The sequence below is a fragment of the Tachyglossus aculeatus genome, chromosome 10, assembly GCF_015852505.1.
Source record: "Tachyglossus aculeatus isolate mTacAcu1 chromosome 10, mTacAcu1.pri, whole genome shotgun sequence".
Taxonomy (NCBI): domain Eukaryota; kingdom Metazoa; phylum Chordata; class Mammalia; order Monotremata; family Tachyglossidae; genus Tachyglossus; species Tachyglossus aculeatus.
In genome coordinates, this window is record NC_052075.1 from 608,286 (window position 1) to 626,311 (window position 18,026).

At 59.8% G+C, this 18,026-nt stretch overlaps 1 protein-coding gene across 1 annotated transcript in view; it reads right to left on the minus strand.

Moving 5' to 3' along the window:
• The window catches only part of USP24 (ubiquitin specific peptidase 24), a 52,881-nt gene extending 35,066 nt beyond the window's left edge, over window positions 1–17,815 (minus strand). The window contains exons 1-10 of the mRNA XM_038752085.1: window positions 17,389–17,815; window positions 7,904–8,069; window positions 6,948–7,015; window positions 5,967–6,110; window positions 5,541–5,666; window positions 4,668–4,703; window positions 3,928–3,993; window positions 3,258–3,323; window positions 2,363–2,437; window positions 751–909 (exon numbers count right to left, since the gene is read on the minus strand). Of these exons, the coding sequence (XP_038608013.1) occupies window positions 751–909; window positions 2,363–2,437; window positions 3,258–3,323; window positions 3,928–3,993; window positions 4,668–4,703; window positions 5,541–5,666; window positions 5,967–6,110; window positions 6,948–7,015; window positions 7,904–8,069; window positions 17,389–17,787 (1,305 nt within the window). The 5' untranslated portion in view covers window positions 17,788–17,815. The remainder of the gene's footprint in view (window positions 1–750; window positions 910–2,362; window positions 2,438–3,257; window positions 3,324–3,927; window positions 3,994–4,667; window positions 4,704–5,540; window positions 5,667–5,966; window positions 6,111–6,947; window positions 7,016–7,903; window positions 8,070–17,388) is intronic.
• Between the last annotated feature and the right edge of the window lie 211 nt (window positions 17,816–18,026).

Sequence of the window (18,026 nt, forward strand, 5' to 3'; positions counted from 1 at the left end):
CAAGGTGCCTGGTAGCAACCAGCTAGCCGCCTCCTGGCCAGGAGGTGCCTCGGCAGCAGTGCTTGGGGGACTCTCCGTCCTGGGCCTCATGACCACCCCTAAACTCACCGCTTCCCAAAACAGACGATTCCATCCTCTGCAGACGAGTCTGCCTTTTTCCGCCATCCTGTTTGCTCTCTCTCCACACCCCCTCTATCATACATGCAAAGAGGGGCACGGACACACACACACGCCTAGACACCCCACCCAATGTGGAGGGAATGTATCATTTTGTTGTAATATTGTACACTCCCAAGCGCTTAGAACAGTGCTTTGCACACAGTAAGTGCTCAATAAATACGACTGAATGAATGAATGAAAATAACAATAATAACCACGGCATTTGTTAAGCGCTCACTATGTGCCAGGCACTGTTCTAAGCGCTGGTGTGGATACAATCAAATCCGGCTGGACACAGTCCCTTTCCCACACAGGGCTCACAGTCTCGATCGCCATTTTACAGATGAGAGAACTGAGGCACAGAGAAGTGAAGTGACTTGCCCAAGGCCACTCAGCAGACAAGTGGTGGGGATGGGATTAGAACCCAGGTCCCTCTGACACCCAGGCCCGTGCTCTGGGTTGACATGTCCGTGAGGCAAGCTGGCCCATCGGCTTCCCGGAGCAGGGTTCCGTCGTGACGACCGACGAGACCGCGGGCCCCGTCGGGACGGTGGCCGGCCAGTCGGGGAGGGAAGCGCGTGCCCGCCCTACCTCTTTGAGAGAGTTCATCTTGGCGCTGAAATGTGGGGACTTGAGCATGCGCAGCAGGATGTCCAGCCGCAGGTCATCCACAGCGGTCACCAGGTCGGGCTGGAAGCGCATGCACAGCAGCTTGATGGCCGACAGCAGCTCGGGGATGCTCAGGAGCTTCTGTGACAGAGCCGTGGCATCAGACGATGCGGACGGATGCGTACATCTCACGCTCCTGACGTCCCCCCACCGCCCAACAAGACAAGCATTCATTCATTCATTCATTCAATCGTATTTATTGAGCGCTTACTGTGTGCAAAGCACTGTACTAAGCACTTGGGAAGTACAAGTTGGTAACATATAGACAGTCCCTACCCAACAGCGGGCTCACAGTCTAGAAGTGGGAGACAAACAAAACAAAACATGTTAACAAAATGAAATGTGTGGAGGGAGGGCATTCCAGGCCAGGGGGAGGACATGAGACTTCCTGACTCCCAGTTCTGTGTCATCTGCTCTTCATTTTTCATCTCTGCTTTACTTGTAACCTGTTTCAACTGCTCAAGCAGCAAGGTACTGACACCTACTTTTGCAGCCCCCGGCCCAAGGGTTCCCACCACCCTCCTGATTGCAGCCTTATCCTCCACTGTTTACCCCATCTGAAATTTATGCTACCATCTAATAACAATAATCATAGAAAAGCAGCGTTGATCAGTGGAAAGAGCAGGGGCTTGGGAGTCAGAGGTCATGGGCTCTAATCCCGGCTCCGCCACTTGTCAGCTGTGTGACTCTGGGCAAGTCATTTAACTTCTCTGAGCCTCAGGTACCTCATCTGTAAAATGGGGACTAAGACTGTGAGCCCCACGTGGGACAAACTGATCACCTTGTATCCCCCCCAGCGCTTAGAACAGTGCTTTGCACATAGTAAGCGCTTAACAAATGCCATCGTTTATCTTTTATTTTATAGAGAAGGAGCATGGCGTAGTGGCTAGAGCACAGGCCTGGGAATCAGAAGGTCATGGGTTCTAATCCCAGCTCTGCCACTTGTCTACTGTGCGACCTTGGGCAAGTCGCTTCACTTCTCTAGGCCTCTGTTACCTTATCTTTAAAATGGGGATTGAGACTGTGAGCCTCAAGTAGGACAGGAGCTACTTTTCTATGTACCGGTTAAGTGCTTACTATGGGCCAAACACTGTTCTAAACGCTGGGGGAGGAACAAGATAGTCAGGTTGGACACTGTCCCTGTGCCACTTGGGGCTCCCAGTTTAAGTAGGATCTGTCCCCTCACTGGATTGGTAGTTTCTTGAGAGCAGAGACCAGGTGTCTAATGTTCTTGACTTTCCTCTCCTAAGTGCTCAGCAAGCGCTCGATAAATCCCACGACGGCGCGTCTCTTGTCAAGTGTTGGGCCCCGGCCTCTCTGAGGGATGCTGGACTTTCAGGCAGCTAGACCCTTGGCCCAATGAGTCCTTGCAGCCAGCTTCAACCGGGCAGCCCTGTCCTCCTGAGGTCCTGCAGCTCAGTCCGACCGATCAGGAACCGTCTATATGCCGCGGGGCTCCGGTGGGGGCAGGGAGGGGGTGGGTGGGGTGGGATTACTCAGACCCTGACGGTGGGTAGGGGTCGCCCACACTCACCTTGTCCTTGAGGTCCTTCTCCTCCACATTCTGGACGTATTTGATCATCTTGTGTATGACTGGATCGAGCATGGGCTGTGGGAGAGGGGGCACAGGTCGGCCGGGGTCGGGGAGGAGACCCCCCACCTCCTCAACCGAGAAAACCACAACACCAACAGTCAACGCTGGCTGCCAGGTGGTCCCTGAGACTCGGAGAGCCCAGGGACACGGGAGAGGACTCATCCAAATTCCAGGTGGACTTGAAATTGAATGACCACAAACTGTAGTAACCCGTAGTAAGACCTCAGTAAAGTACGTATTAACTGACTGGGATCCTGACCTCAGTTCTCCCTCGCACCCCGCTCTCCCACTGCCAGCTGGCCTCCTATCAGACTGGCGAGAACAATGCAGCACACTGGGCACAGCAGGCTGGGGAACGGGAGGTGGCAGTGGGTTCCACAGCCTTCGGCACACCAGCAACATGCCAAAAGCACACTGGCAGCTTGCCAACAGCATGCCGGCAACATGCCGTCAAGCACAAACCGGCCGCCCGGCTAGAGACAGAATGTGGACAGCAGTTACCCCCAGGCTCCCTGGCACTCACCCATCGGGCCCTGGCGCTTCAGGCCCGTAAAAGGTGAGCGAGCAAGGGGTCGCGAGAAGGAAGTCCCCCACTAGAGCATGCCAAGCGATAGCTAGAGTCCAGACCTTCAGGGCCGAGCCGGGCCGGGGGACTCAGAGATTTACTGGGCAGGGGAGAACGAGAGACGGCCAGCGGGCCCAGCTGGGCTGGGCTGAATCCGACCATGCGGTCGACACACCTGGGTCAGAGCTTTCTCTGGACACAGCCAAGCGAGGTGGCTTGAAGCGGCGGAGGGGGTGAGGTGGGGTGGGGTGAAGGAGCAAACGTACTGACCTGCACCACTGGGGAGTTGAGGTATTCTGCACAGCCACCCAGGGGCTGCACCAGGGCCGACACCACCTACAACAGAGACTGTGGCGTTAGAGCAGCTCGGCACCGGGGCCAACCCTTGGCCCGCGGCCTCGCTCTTACACTCGGGAGTCCGGCCGGAGGAAAGCCCTATCGGGTGGTTTCTGGTCCCAGCCCAGTAGGTACCGCGGGGCCAAGGATCACTACCATCTGGGCCCTGGGGGCAAGCGTACCCAACGCTTTCACCATCTCACAGTCCAGGCCCAGCTGGGCTCCACGACCCACACCGACTTGGTAAACTAAACGCCCCGCGGTACGTCCCTGGCCCCCGGTCCGGGGTGCGCCTGCTCGTTGAGCAAGAGTGGAGCCTGCCAGGCAGGGCTGCCACTTCACTGGCTGGCTCTTGCTACAGATAAATTTCCCTTGGGATATTTTGTCCCGAGGGACGGCATGACCCCCAAATGCCCCGCTCCATCCCTGGGCTCCAGAACAAGCAGAAGATGGTCAGCATCTGGCCAGCATCCTGCCCCGCCACACTGTGACGGAAGGATGGCTGGGAAGGAAGTGGGTCCCTCCTCACGGGGGGTGGGGGGTGGGGAGGGGCGCACGAGGGTTCAGCTTTCTGGGCTAGGTGGACCCGCAGCACGGAACTCACTCCGAGTTCGATGTCTTCTGAATGGAGCTTGGCCTGGATGGCGGTGAACCCACCCAGCTCTCCAAACTAAAGGAAAGAGAAAGGGACGGCAGTCAGCATGCTTGGGAGCACCGAATCCCCAGGGCAGCCTTCCACTTGGTCTTGGGGGGGTGGAAGGTGGGTGTGGGTGTGGGTGTGTGTTTTTGCGGGGGGGCGGAGTGGGGTGCAAATCACAGGACCCACCCCAAAGGAAATAGAAAGCATGATTGTAGAGGGCATCACCACTGGTGGGGAGTTTAAGGCCCTGAGCACTCCGCCATCACCCCGCCTCTAGGAGGCCTTCCCTGACTTAATCTCTCCTTTCTCCCCTACTATTTCCTCCCCTCGACTCCAACTTCACCACTTGTGTCACCTGACCATTTCGGGACCCACCACCCTCACCCTCAGGACTTGTGCCCATCTCTTTTAACGCGATCGCTTGTCCCACCTCTAATTGATCTTAGTGTCTGACCCACCCCCCCCGCAGGTGGATCGCCAGCCCCCGGAGGGCCAGGATCGGGTCTCCCCAGGTCTCTCTCCAGGGTGCTCTCCCCAGCGCTCAGCACAGTGCTTGGCATCCGGCAGGCGCTCAGGAAACGCTCTGACCGATCTGGCCTAGGGACAGCTCTCACTGACCCAAGGTCAATCCCGGGGCCCGGCCGGCCCGCCTGAGGGACACGGGAAGATAGGCTAGTGACCCAATGGGGACCCCGGCGACTCACCCTATTCACCAAGTCCACCAGCCAGCCATGGGGCTCCTGTAGGTCGGGAATGAGGCAATTATAAGCACAGAGGATTCCGGAAGGGTCAGGGGAGCCCCTCTCTAACCCATCCCCGTCCTACGACGTCTCCAAAAGGCAAAGACGGACAAGGCCCCACTAACGCAGCAGTGGGGACAGGGGAGAGGGACTGGGGCTGGGCTAAGGGTGTGTGACCTCAGACCGGGAGCTGAGGACGGGCTCCTCGCCCCCTGGCCAAGAATGGACGTCCCCCACCCCTCACCCCAGGTCTGGTAGTGGCCTCTCTCTGGATGAGCTGGCAGACTCAGTGCCCACTGCACCACTGGCCCAGGCCTGTGACTTCAGCACTGAGTGGGCCTGGATGGGGGGAGAGGGGAGGAAACCGGGAGCGGCAGAAGCAGTGACAGTGGCCGGCTGGATTTGAGGGACCCACCCCGTGGGGGGTGGTGGTCTAGGGAAGGGTTGGCGTTGCCTCTGGCTGCCCGTCAGCCCCGAGGGACCACGTTCCCCAGCGGCATCCCAATGGTGGTCCTGCCGGCATGACCGGCTGGGGAGTTCCCTGCCCCAGTCGCTTCTTTGCGGGGCCGCTGGCCGGCCGTCAGCTGATTCACCCCCCAGCCTTCCGTGGCTGGCACGGTGACTGATACCTTAGGGGAGGACTGTTACAATGAGGGGTGTCTGGGACTCCAGAGCCGGTCCGGGTTCTGGCCCAGCTGACAGCAACACCCACCACTGCTCAAGTCTCGGGGCCGAGCACCCCGTTCCAACCCCCAGGCAGCGGGAGACAGCACAGCTTCTGAAGGACCTGACTGCCACGGCCCACGGAGGGGCCCCCGTCTCTGACCGGCCACCCACCTTCTGGAAAGTGGCCGCGGCGGGAGAGATGGCGTACATGCCCCCCTCGCCGAACACCTCGGCCCAGTTCCTCTGCGACGCCTTCATCCGGTTCTTGAAATGGTACTCGTTGTCGGGGTTAAAGGCCTGGAACGAGAACGTGGCTGGGCTGGGAGCCTTCCCAGGAAACCCTTCTACATATGAGGGGGTGCTGAGAGGGATCTGGAGGCCCACTCACAATGGGTCAGGGGTTGTTGATGGGGAAGTGGGGCATACCAACCCCGAGTAGATGCCACAATACCCTCCCCGACAGGCCCAGCAGAACGATGGGCCCGGCTCTGGCTCCGCGACGGTCTGGAAAAGAGCACGAGGAGGGGCCCGGGGCCGCCCCGGCCAGACTCCCGGTGCCAATGTGGACCCGGGTGTAGGCGTGGGCACCCCTCCTACCATGGTAAGTACTCCGAGCAGGCCGGTGGGGATGGGATCTTGCTTGAGGCGCTGGGCCACCAGGTCGACCAGGAGCATGAGCATGTTGTAGATGCCCTCGTGGATCTCTGTTCCCCACTTGTGGACGGCGCTGGACGTCAGTAACTGAGGAGCAAGGAGCAGCGGCGCAAACCGCAATGTGTCCCGTCAGCCACCAGCCAGGGGCCTCTAAGGGACAAAGATCCTCCCAACGCCCCATGGGACTGGCAGAGATCTCCCCCTGGGAGGGAGCCCCAAATCACTCTGCCCCCCTTCCCGCCCCAGCCCTTCTCAGAGAACGTGTGGGAAAATGGAATTCCAAATCCAACCGCTGCTAAGCCTGTTGAGCAGCCTCACCGGGTCGCTCCTGAGGATAGGGATCAGGACTACTGACTCTGGGTCCCCTTCCCAGTGCTTGGTACAGAGCTCCAAACAAGGGAGACTGGAAGCTCCTCGAGGGCAGGTATTGTATCTACTAACGTCCTCTCCCCAGCGTTCAGTACTTGCATATGGAAGACTGGAAGCTGCTTGAGGGCCTACTATCTTTATCTTCCTCTCCCCAGTACTCAATACAGTCGTCTACACACAGTAGGCGCTCCATAAATGCTACTGATTGACTGATTAATTTGAAAGTTCTGGGCTCCTCCAACTGGAGAGCATCCCCCATCCTTGCTACCTCTCCAATTTGTCATCTTGTCCGAATCTTTCCCTATTGACTAGAAATGCAGACTTGGGGGAAGGGGACGGGGGACGGGATGGATTCAGAGAAAGAGCGGTCACACTGGGGTCACAGGCACCTGGTTAGGAGCTGGGCTGGGGACCAGGTGGGACGGAGGGACGTGGGGGAGGGGCAGGGGGATGAGAAGACACCTTCCCTGCTGCTGGGCCCGGAGGCGAATGCCCGACCCAGCCTGACAGGAAGCAGAGAGGAAAGCCCATCCCGGGTGGTGGATTTTCTCTGACCTTTTTAAATGCTTCAGGCATGCATCGGTCCACAAATCTCCTGCAGTTCTCGTCCGAGTCGGCGAGCCCTTGGTGAACGGGACAGGATCGGGCTGACTTTGGTGGTGGGCGGCGCCAGGCCCCGTGGGGGAACTGGGCTTTCCCCGAGCCTGGCCCCGGCCACCCCCACCCTCTCAGCCTCATCAGGCCACCTGGCCTGTGACAGTCTGATGGTCAGGGTCAAGAAAACCCAGGACAGACCAGCTGGGTGCCCAGTGCTGCTTTATTTCCACCCTGAAGGACAGAAAGGTGCCATCCTCTACCCAGAGCAGCTCTCTCCAGAGTGGCACATCGCCCTCCGGCCCTCCTCACCCACCACTCCCAGGTTCCATGGGCTCGGCCTGCAGGATCCAGCACCCCTGTCGCCACCCAGGGCTGCTACTGAGGTGAGAGGGCTAGAAGGGTACCCCAAGCAGAATCGGACATGCCAGCCTGAGCCCAGGCCTGGGTCTCAGCCTGCAGCGGGTCCCGGGTGGACAGCGACACGGCAGCCCGTAGCACCGCTCTCCCGGTCTGCAAGACCGCCCGGGTGGGTGGAACCCTGCTTGGAACCCAAGCAGCCATGGCCGTGCCCACCCCTCATGCCCACCGGTCCCCAGGGGCCCGGCTCCAGCCACTGCCCCTCTGCCTCGCAGGCCAGGCCTGGCTATGGCCCAGGCTTTCAGGGCTCCCTTGAGGGGAAAATCCTCAACCCCCTATCCTCCTGGGTGTCCCACTTCCCCACTGCCATGGAGGCTGTAGGCGACAAACAAGCGACGTAAGAACGAGCTAGTCCCACCTTGGCTTGGCGAGGCAACTCTGCCGGGGTTCCAGAATGCATCCCTGGTGAGCACCGGCCCATACAGCCCCGCTTACACTCCGGCTCTCAAAACTGGTGCCGGCCCGCGGCCCCGCCCCCAGCCCGCCCCGGGACTCACCGAGCCGGGCAAGGCCGGTGGCAGCGATGAGGCAGCGGCCCAGAGACTCCTCGCGCTTGTAGGGGATTGACCAGTGGTCGGTCAGGACGCGGCTCTCCAGCTCGTACAGGTTGGTCGTGGGAAACTCCATGCCGTCACCGGGGCCGTTCCCGTTCTCGTCGCTCTTCTGTGTGTGGAGACCGAGATGGAAAGATCAGCACCACGTGCTGGGGCTGTGTCGCTGTCGAACCCTGCTCCCCTGTCCAGCCACGTGGACTCTGGCACCCCAGACCAACAAGAATAATAATGGTAATAATAACTGTGGTACTTCTTAAGCGCTTACTATGTGCCAGGCACTGTTGTACATTCTGGGGCAGCTATAACACAATCAGCTACCCCACATGGGGCTCAGTCTTAATGCCCATTTTACAGATGAGGGAACTGAAGCACACAGAAGTGAAGTAAGTCGCCTAAGGTCACCCAGGAGACAAGCAACGGAGTCAGGATTAGAACCCAGCTCCTTCTGACTCCCGGGCCTGCACTCTAACCACTAAGCCACGCAGCTTCTCATGCTGCTGCTGCCCTGCCCATTCCACGGTCCAAGCGTGCCAGCCCCCGGGCTCCACCACCAAGGAACAGGACATTCCATGGCCCAACAGAGAGCCTGAGCACTTCCATCTCAGGCCCATCCCAGCAAGGAGGGACCTCAAGAGACCGGATTCCTCAGGCCGCCCTTCCCTGCCCACCCTGGGCGATGCCCTCCTACAGAGCAGCTCCGGGACCCCTTCTGGCCCCCCCGGGGGCCACCCTGCTCCCCTCCAAATTCGAGGGTAGCCGCTTAGCTGGGCTGCAGGGAAGGCGGGCCGAGAAGCTTGGAAACGCCGTTCCCCGCTAGATGAGAAAAGGCCCTTGTGGAGCAAGTTCTGGTGACTAGCTGGGGTAACATCCATTGAGGTAACAGTGGCAGCAGCTGCTCACAGGCCCGCCTTCCCGCCCGTGCTTTAGATGGTAGGATCACCAAATCAATGCTGGGACTGAGCCAGGCCAGGCGGCCCCGCACCCCCCACTGAAGGTCTTCTCCACTTGCCTCGAAGCAGAGCCCGGAGGGGCAGAGGCCTCCTGCAAGATGCCTTTCATCTCTACTGCCCTCTCCCAAGCGCTAAGTACTCTGTACACAGCAGACTGGGCGCTCCTTGACGACAAGGTTTGTGCCTAACTCTAATGTCCTCTCTCTAATGCTCAGGACGGTGTTCTGCACACAGTTGACTGAAAGTTCCCTGAGGACAGGGACTGTGCCTCCAAATCTATTGCCTTCTCCCCAGTGCTTAGTGCAGCACTCTCCACAAAGTGGACTGTAAACTCAATGAGGACAAGGATTGCGTCTGCTAGCTCTATTGTCCTCTCCTCAGGATTCAGTCCAGGGCTCGTCACACAGCAGACCGAAGGTGCCCAATAAATACAGTGGAATGAATGATTGGAGAGAACATACACAGTGAAGTGTGGTTAAGAGGGAGACCCGGATGCTTTGGAGGAAGTAGTGACAGCTGCCTGTGTCCACTCCTCAAGCCAGATTCTCTAACCTCCAGGCCACACACACTCTCTCATCCCGCATGTCAGATTCCTGCAGGGGCCCGGAGTGCAGCGAGCAGCTATCCCCAGAGCCCAGCCGGGGGGGCAAGCCGGGTGAGCCTGCGGCCGGTGGGGCGCGGACCCGCTTTGAGCGGGCTGGGAATGGCCCGGGCCGGTGGGGGCGGGCAGGCGGGCTCCCGGGAACGTCCACCCGCAGGGAAGCGGAGGCCAGAGCCGGGCGGAGGAGCGGCAGGCGTGCTCGGGCCAATCCCGCGCTCTGAGTCAGCGTGGCCCTGGGCTGCCTGGTCTCCCCACTGCCTCTCCCTGCCCCAGAGGTACGTCATTTCCAGCCCAGCATGACCGCTCCAGGTGTGCCAAGATCAACCACCGGAACACCAGGATTGACGCCCCCCTGGAGCGTCACAATCTGCCCCCACCGAGCGCCAGCCCCACATCATCCTCAGGATGTTGTCTCGTGGACACGGGGGACTGTGGCCCCGTCACCGTTCAGACGCACAGCACCACCTTGCCCCTGCAGACACCACCACCGTCCTCCTCGTCACACAAGCCTGTGACCTTGGCCTCAACCACAACTCATCTCTCTCCTAAACCATGAAGGAGCAAGGAAAAACCCCGGGCTTGGGAGTCAGAAGTCGTGAGTTCCGATCCCGCCTCCGCCACTTGTAAGTTGTGTGATTTTGGGCAAGTCTTTTAACTTTTCTGTGCCTCAGTTATCTCATCTGTAAAATGGGGATTAAGACTGTGAGCCCCATGTGGGACAATCGGATGACCTTGTATCTACCCCAGTGCATAGAACAGTGCTTGGCACATAGTAAGTGCTTAACAAATACCAACATCATCATCATTCTTTAACCCGCAGACTCAGTCCATCATCAAGTCCTCTTGGTTGCTGCAAGCTCGTTGTGGGCAGGGAATGTGTCTGTTATATTGTTCTCCTAAATGCTTAGTTCAGTGCTCTGTTTGCAGTAAGCACTCAATAAATATGATTGCCTGATCAAAGCACTCACCTCTCCTTGCCTTTACCACTGCATCAGCCTCCTCGCTGACCTCCCTGCCTTCTGTTTCTCCCCACTCCAGTCCACACGTTACTCTGCTGCCGGATCATTTTTCTGCTAAATTGTCCTGTCCATGTTTCCCCACCCCTCAAGAACCTCCAGGGGCTGCCCATCCCCTTCCACATGAAACAGAAACTCCTCACCATCGGGCTTTGAGGTACTCAATCAGCTCTGCTTCCTCTAACTTACTTCCCCGATCTATTGCAGCCCAGCCTGCACGCCCTCTGCTCCGTTATTGTCAACCTACTCCCTGGGCCTCTATCTCATCTCTCTCACTGTCAACCCCTTGCCCTCGTCCTCCCTCCTGCCTGGAATTCCCTTTTTCCTGTACCCATGCAGATGCTTAGTATAGTGCTTGGCACAAAGTCAGCGCTTAACAAATACCGTAGTTGTTATGACTGTCTCGACCGCAGCGCTCAGGACAGTGCTCTGCGTCCTCGAGCCCCTCAACCGGCTAGACAGATGGAAGGATGGACAGGCTAAGACCCTTCCCCCCACCTCAAGGAAAGCCAAGTGCTTGAGTCGGCACAGTCACAGCCACCAGAGCCTGGACCTCCTCCTTGACTGTGCCCAAAGCACCCCCTCCAGCAACCACCTCCGTGCCCTCTCCTTGCTCCCAAGCGTCCACTTCAGGATCATCTCCTCACCCTCAGCGCCCACCTCAGTGTCCTCCGGCACCCACCAGCCGAGCCCGAGGTGCAGGCCGGTCCGGCCCCGGCTGTCCCACTGTGACCCCGAGGTCGCACAGCAGCAGGCCAGGGCAGAAGCGGGAAGTGGAACGCGGCCTCCCGGCAGTCAGGAGATGATCCTGAAGTGGACGCTTGGGATCAAGGAGAGGGCACGGAGGTGGGTGCTGGAGTGGGTGCTTTGGGCACAGTCGGGCCAGGGAGGAGGGCATCAGGCAGTTGTTGGAGACAGGGTGGAAGGTATTTTGACACCTCAGATGATGTAAAGGCAGGGAACATCCCGAGCCATGTCAGTAGTCCATCAGAACCCCCGTGGGCGCTCTCTCTCTCCCCACTTCAACAGTTTCTGCTCCTGAGCCACTGATTCCCAGCCCGGGACCGAGGGGAGACGGAGGCAGCTCTCACCTCCCATTGGGTGGCCCAACTGACCCAAGCCACTTTCCGGTAGGCCTTCCAGGCTCTGGTCCGCCCGGACCTCCCGGACCTTGTGGCATGGCCCTCCCCCTCCCCCCGGGGCGAAGCCGGGCCCTCCGAGCAACGGCTCAGGGAGCTTCTCCGGGAGGCGCCGACACCGCCAGACATCGGAGGCTCCAATCCCGTCACAACAGCAACCATGCCTCCTGATTCATTCCCAACCTGATCCCCCAGCCAAGACGAGAATTCCAGGCAGGAATTCCAGGTGGGATACTACTTTCGTGAGAGAGGCAGACGCCCGAGGAGGGGGTGTGCACCTGGCACAGCCAGCCGGCTCCTCTGACCAAATGGGAACTTCCCAAAGCCTGGAATTGTAGTCACATCCAATCCCAGGCACCTGCAGGGCCGTGCTGCCTTTCTGTTTGCTTTTAAGCACATCGCTGCCCTGTCCCTGGGGGCAGGGGGTGGTGCGGGAAACATTAAACAATTGGGAAAGGAACACTAAATTGGGCCTTGGCAGCTCTTCCTGCTGGGCTGCTGCTGGTGGTGGGCAGGCAGGCTATCCCATCCCAGGGGCATAGACTTCCCTGCCTGTGGGCCTCACCAGCCCCACATCTGGGTGGGCACTGGCTAAGCGCTTGGGGGAGGGTGCCCTGGGGGTCTGTCTACACAGCTTGTCCCAAGAATTGTGGGCATCCTGGCCACGCAGCCCGGACTGCCTCTTCTGCCCCAAAAGAGTCTTCCTGGCTTCGGGTTGGGTCAGTTCCCATAGGCCGCCCACCTCAGCCCGGGCCTGCTGCAGCCCCGTCCCCGGTCCCACTGGCGGACAGCTGACCCACGGTCTCACTCTCGCTGGGACCCCAGGACCGGGGGAGCCTGCGGCTTTTGAGTTTCTCATCCGAAGGGGAGTCCTGCGAGGGGTCTCCGAGGGGGGAGAGGTCCCGTAGGGAATGCGCCCCTCAAACCGGAGGCTGTAAATAACTGCTCTCCACCTGCCACCATGGCTCAGCCTCTGCTCTGGGTCTCTCTGCAACCCCTGCAGGTGCAGCTTCTGCTCCAGTCCCACCACAACACCTACAGGTGCCTCTCCTCCGAGTCTCCCGGCAAAACCTAAGAGCCCACACAGCCTCTGTTCTAGGGTTCTCCTCAACATCTGTGGGCACAGCCTCTGCTCCAAGTCTGTCTCTGACACTTGCTGGTAAGTCTCTGCTCCTGGTCTCTCTGTGACAGCTGCAGGTGAAGTCTCTGCTTCGAGTCTCTCCATGACCCCCGCGAGTGCAGCCTCTGCACCAGGTGCCTCTGTGACAGCGGCGGGCACAGCCTCTGCTCCAGGGATGCGGACTGAGCAACCCATGGCATCTCTGCGGGCCCTGCCCTAACAAGGCTGGGCCAGGGCAGCCCACGGGAGCCAAACAGAACTCTGCTGGCTCAATGGTGATCGTGGCCCAGGGCCGCCGCTTCCCCACGGCACTGTGACCCGCCACCACCTTCACCCCGGTGTCAGCCAGCCGTTGCTCGGTCAGGCGTCTCGCCGGGCCCATCCCCGTCATGGAACGACGGGGGATACTCTGGCCGAAAACCAGCCCCGCTGACGGCGGCATGATCCAGCGGGACCAGAACTCAGGTGACCCTGCTTCCAAGAGCCTCTGCGTCTCCCCGCCGGCCCCCCCCAACACGGCTCCGGTAGGTACCAAAATGAATCCAGGGCGGGCAGCTGGCCCTCCGGTGCCGTAAGTACTGTAATAGCGCGACAAATGAGGCTATTTTAAGGACAGCAACGACTCAATTTAGGTCTTGGGAAAGGACAGAATTATTTAAATGTGCAAATTGTTCAGGCCTGCGGGGGGAACATGATTAGAATTTTAAAAAGGAAATCGGTGAGCGGCGGGCAAGTCCGCCCCCCAGCCCCCGCTCACCAATGGGCTGAGAGCCTGAGTCAGCCCCTGGCCGGCTTCGTCCCTCAGGGAGCCCGGTTCTGCCAGTCCGAGGCCGGATTCCCGACCCCGAACGCCGGGAGACTGGGGACACGAGGCACCGCCCGTGCTTCCCCCACAAGACACACCTTCCTGAAGCAGGCCTAAGGGGATGGGGGCTGCCCAGCTGTGGTCACCAGGGAGCAGAACCCCGCCAGCGGGGCTGCTCCCGTCATGCTGAGTGCCGCCTGATTTCTTCCCAGAAACGCCACACCAGTTTTGACAGCCCTGCCCTGCCCTGCCCAGCTTGCACAGAGTCAGACCTCACAGGCTGGCATCGGGGCAGTTGCTGTGAAACTGGCCCTGCCTCCAGGGAGCTAAAGGGAAACCTCACCTCTGCTCCAGCCCCACCGTGGCCCACCACCACATTCCCGCTAGATCTGACTCCAGGGGCTTGTCTCCCACCACACTAACCTGCTTCTGAGGTACATCGGGGACCTTGGAGACCCGGCCCCCACTGGGTGGCCTTGGGCAAGTCACTCAACCTCTCTGGGCCACCGTTTCTTCCTATGTAAAGCGAGGTGGGGATCCTGGGAGTCCCTCCTGTGGGAGCCTCCCATGGGACAGGGACCGTGTAATTTATGACCGCACAGTGCTTGGCACAGAGTACTCACTTAACACCAAACATCTGACTCAACACCAAACGTTTCATTACGATTATTATAGCACGGCGATCGACTGATAGTGCAGTACTCTGCTCGCGGTAAGCGCTCAATAAACACTATCGATGCATGGTAGTATTTAAAACCATCAAAGGACGCGGTAGTCTGGCACTGTCTTCCACACTCACGCTACCTCATCTCATCCCCATCAAGGCAGGAGGTAAGTGAAAATTAGTCTCAGAACTGTCATTTTAAGACAACAGGACAACACCCCCGGGGCCGACTTGCTACTTCCTCTGGCCCGATGCATTAAATTTCTGGGCGTGGACTCTGAGCGACTGGATATTTGGCTTCCGAGTTCTAGAAACGAACGGTTCTCGGCTGGAGCAGTGGATTGGGGCAACAGAGAGCCAGTCAAATCCCGCTCCCCTCGCCCAAGAGCACTGGGGTCAGGGTGGGACCCTGCTCCAGAAGCTCAGAAACAAAAACCCTCAGCCTTCCAGAACATGAGCAACACACCTCACAACCTGTTCATCCACCCACGAGTCAGTCAGTGGCGCGGGCTGTGTTCAGATCACCGTACTGGACGCTGGGGAGAAGGTGACAGTTCGTAGACATCATCCAGCAGGGCTTAGTGGGAAGAGCCCAGGCTTGGGAGTCAGAGGTCGTGGGTTCTAATTCCGGCTCTGCCACTTGTCTGCTGTGTGACCTTGGGGAAGCCACTTAACTTCTCTGTGCCTCAGTTACCTCATCTCTAAAAATGGGGGTTAAGACTGTGAGCCCCACTTGGGACAACCTGATTACCTTTGTATCTACCCGAGTGCTTGGTACAGTGCCTGGCACGGAGTAAGTGCTTCACAAACACCATAATAATAATTATTATTATCCCTGCCTCGAGGAGTTTACAGCCTACTGTGTGCGGAGCACTGTACTGAGCACTTGGGAGAAGACAGTAGAGTTAGTAGACACGATCCCTGCCCTCAAGGACCTTTCAATCCAGCAGCAGTGTGGAGGGGCAGGGGAGAAGCCCAACCCTCCTTAATGAAGCTGAACATACTTTCGCGGTAGAGCAACGTAGTTTGGTGACTTCCATGATGTATCCCACCTTCTACCCGAGCCCCAATTGAGCGGCTATACAGACTCTGAGTCGGAAGCTGCTTCTCCACTACAGGTATGGTATGAGAACACCAGGGAACACCAGGAAACTGGGGGGACAGGTTCCGTGCCCAAACCTGGTTCTGTCTACACAGGGAGAGAGCCGGGCGGCCACCACCACCCCTGACCCAAGCTGTTGTCCAAGTTAAGGGCTTAGTACAGTGCTCTGTGCACACTAAGCACTCTATAAACACCACCAACTAGCCAATGCTGCCAGATTCAACTTTGGGGACGGTTCCTGGGTGCTCGGCCAGAGGCCCGGGCCCCTCCCCAACCATAGCAGGGGTCCCCAAGAGGAAAAGGCCTTCATGGGACGGAGGCTCCCACCCCTCAACACCCTAACATCTGGTGGCATGGGGAAGCAGTTCTGCTCTGCCTGATTATCTTTCCCCATGCTCAACGCCCGCTACCTCACAAGATTTCTTCCCCTTCCCTCCTTCCAGCTGACCAAACCAGAACCCACCCTACCTCCTTAAGCGCCTAGCATGTGCCCCCCTCCCTCCGACACCCCACATCTGGCCAGCCCACAACCTTCTGGAGTGCCAGAACGCCTGGGCCCCTGCCAGGCCCCGGGGTTGAAAGGTTTCCGTATCTTGGGACACAACCCAAGGAAACGAACATGTAACCTTTCTGTCATCCGACAACTGAGGGAAGCGGTGAGGCCCGGGACAGGAAGAGCCCGGGCTTGGGAGTCGGAGGAACTGGGTTCTAATCTTGCTCCGCTGCCTGCCTGCCTGCTGGATGACGGCGGACAAGTCACTTCCCTCGGGCCCCGGTTCCTCAGCTACAAAATGGGACTTCAACATGCATTCTCCTTTCCCTGTAGACTGAAAGTGAGGTGGGGACTGTGGCCGCCACTATTATCTTCTATCCACCCCGGCGTTTAGCACAGCGCTTCACACACGGTAAGCACTTAACCAATACCCCAATTCTTGTTGCTTATTATCACTGCCCGCTTTTCCGATTGGTGTCTTCCCTGTGCCTGGGGTGCACCTGACCCCAGAACGAAGGCCCAAGGTGGGAGTCCACTGTTGGGTAGGGACCGTCTCTATATGGTGCCAACTTGTACTTCCCAAGCGCTTAGTACAGTGCTCTGCACACAGTAAGTGCTCAATAAATATGATTGATTGATACGTCAGGGGTCACTGTCCGGGGGGGGAATCCTGGGGGGTCCCACAAGCTTTTTGGGGAGGGGAGGAATCCGGGATTCCCGTGTCCCCCACCTGTCAAACGAGCACATGATGGGTGGAGTCTCCCAAAGGGGAGGGTGCGGGGTCCAGCACAGGGTGGGAGGCAGGGAGGGGGTGTGACCAGGGCAGTGGCCCACGTATGTGTGTGTGTGTGTGTGTCTGTGTTTGTGTGTCCCAGCTCCACCACAAGTCTGCTGTGTGACCTTGGGCAAGTCACTTAACTTCTCTGAGCCTCGGTTACCTCATCTGTAAAAATGGGGATTAAGACTGTGAGCCCCCCGTGGGACAACGTGATCACACTGTATCCCCCAAGCGCTTAGAACAGCGCTTTGCACATAGTAAGCGCTTAACAAATGCCATCATCATCATCATCTGTGTTTTCTCTCCAGGGCTCTGAGGCCTCGGGAATGTGTAGCCGGGGCCCAGTGGAAGGAGCGCAGGGCTTGGGAGTCGGAGACCCTGGGTTCTAATCCCGCCCCCGTCACCTGTCGGCTGTGTGACTTCGGACGAGTCGCCTCACTTCTCTGTGACCTTGGGCAAGTCACTTCCATTTTTCTGGGCCTCGGCGACCTCGTCTGTGAAACGGGGCTTGCGACTGTGAGCCCCACGTGGGGCGACCTGATTACCCTGTATATCTCCCCGGGCGCTCAGAACAGAGGAAGCGCTGAACACACACAGCCCCGTTGTCGTTCTGATTACGGGGGGGGGGGGGGGGGCGGCCCGTCCCTCCCCGGGGTCAGAGGTCACGGGGCTGCGCGGGCCGGGCCGGGCCGGGCCGCGCCCCCCACTGCGCCGCGCGCTGGGGCCCCCGCCCGCAACCCCCCGCGGGGCCGCTGGTCACCTCGGGGTCCACCACCTCGTGGTAGGCGGGCGGGGGGTCGAAGCCGCCGGAGCCAACGCCGCCGCCGCCGCCGCCGCCGCCGGGGCCCCCGGAGCCCCCGGCCCGGGAGGAGCCGCCCTCGCCGCCGCCGCCGCCGTCCCCGCGGGGCCCCCCGCTCTGCAGGCCGCCGCCGCCGCCTCCAACTCCAACTCCTCCTCCGCCGCCGCCGCCGCCGCCGCCTCCGCCGTCCATGGGCTCGTAGCCCGGGCCGCAGTCGAGTCCGGGCCGCTCGTTAGTCAGCAGCGCCACCGCCTCGTTGATGTCGTTCTTGGCCAGGCGCAGGGCCTTGCGGATGGCCGCCGCGTCCGAGAAGCCCATGCACAGCAGCGTCGTCGTGTGCTGCTCCTCCTCCGTCTCCATGGCCCGCACCGCCCAGGACCGGCCAGCACCGGCCCGACCCGGCCCCGCCGCGCCTGAGGAGGCCCGGCCTGCGGGGAGCGGGAGGGGGCGGGGGGAGGGGCGGGGCCGGCCTCCTCAGGCGCGCCGACGCCCGACCCCGCGCGACGCCATGTTGGCCTCGGGCCTCCCCCTCCTGCTCGCCCTCCCGCCCGCCCAGCCTCAGTCACGTGGACGGGGGAAGCCCCGCCCCCCGGCACGCG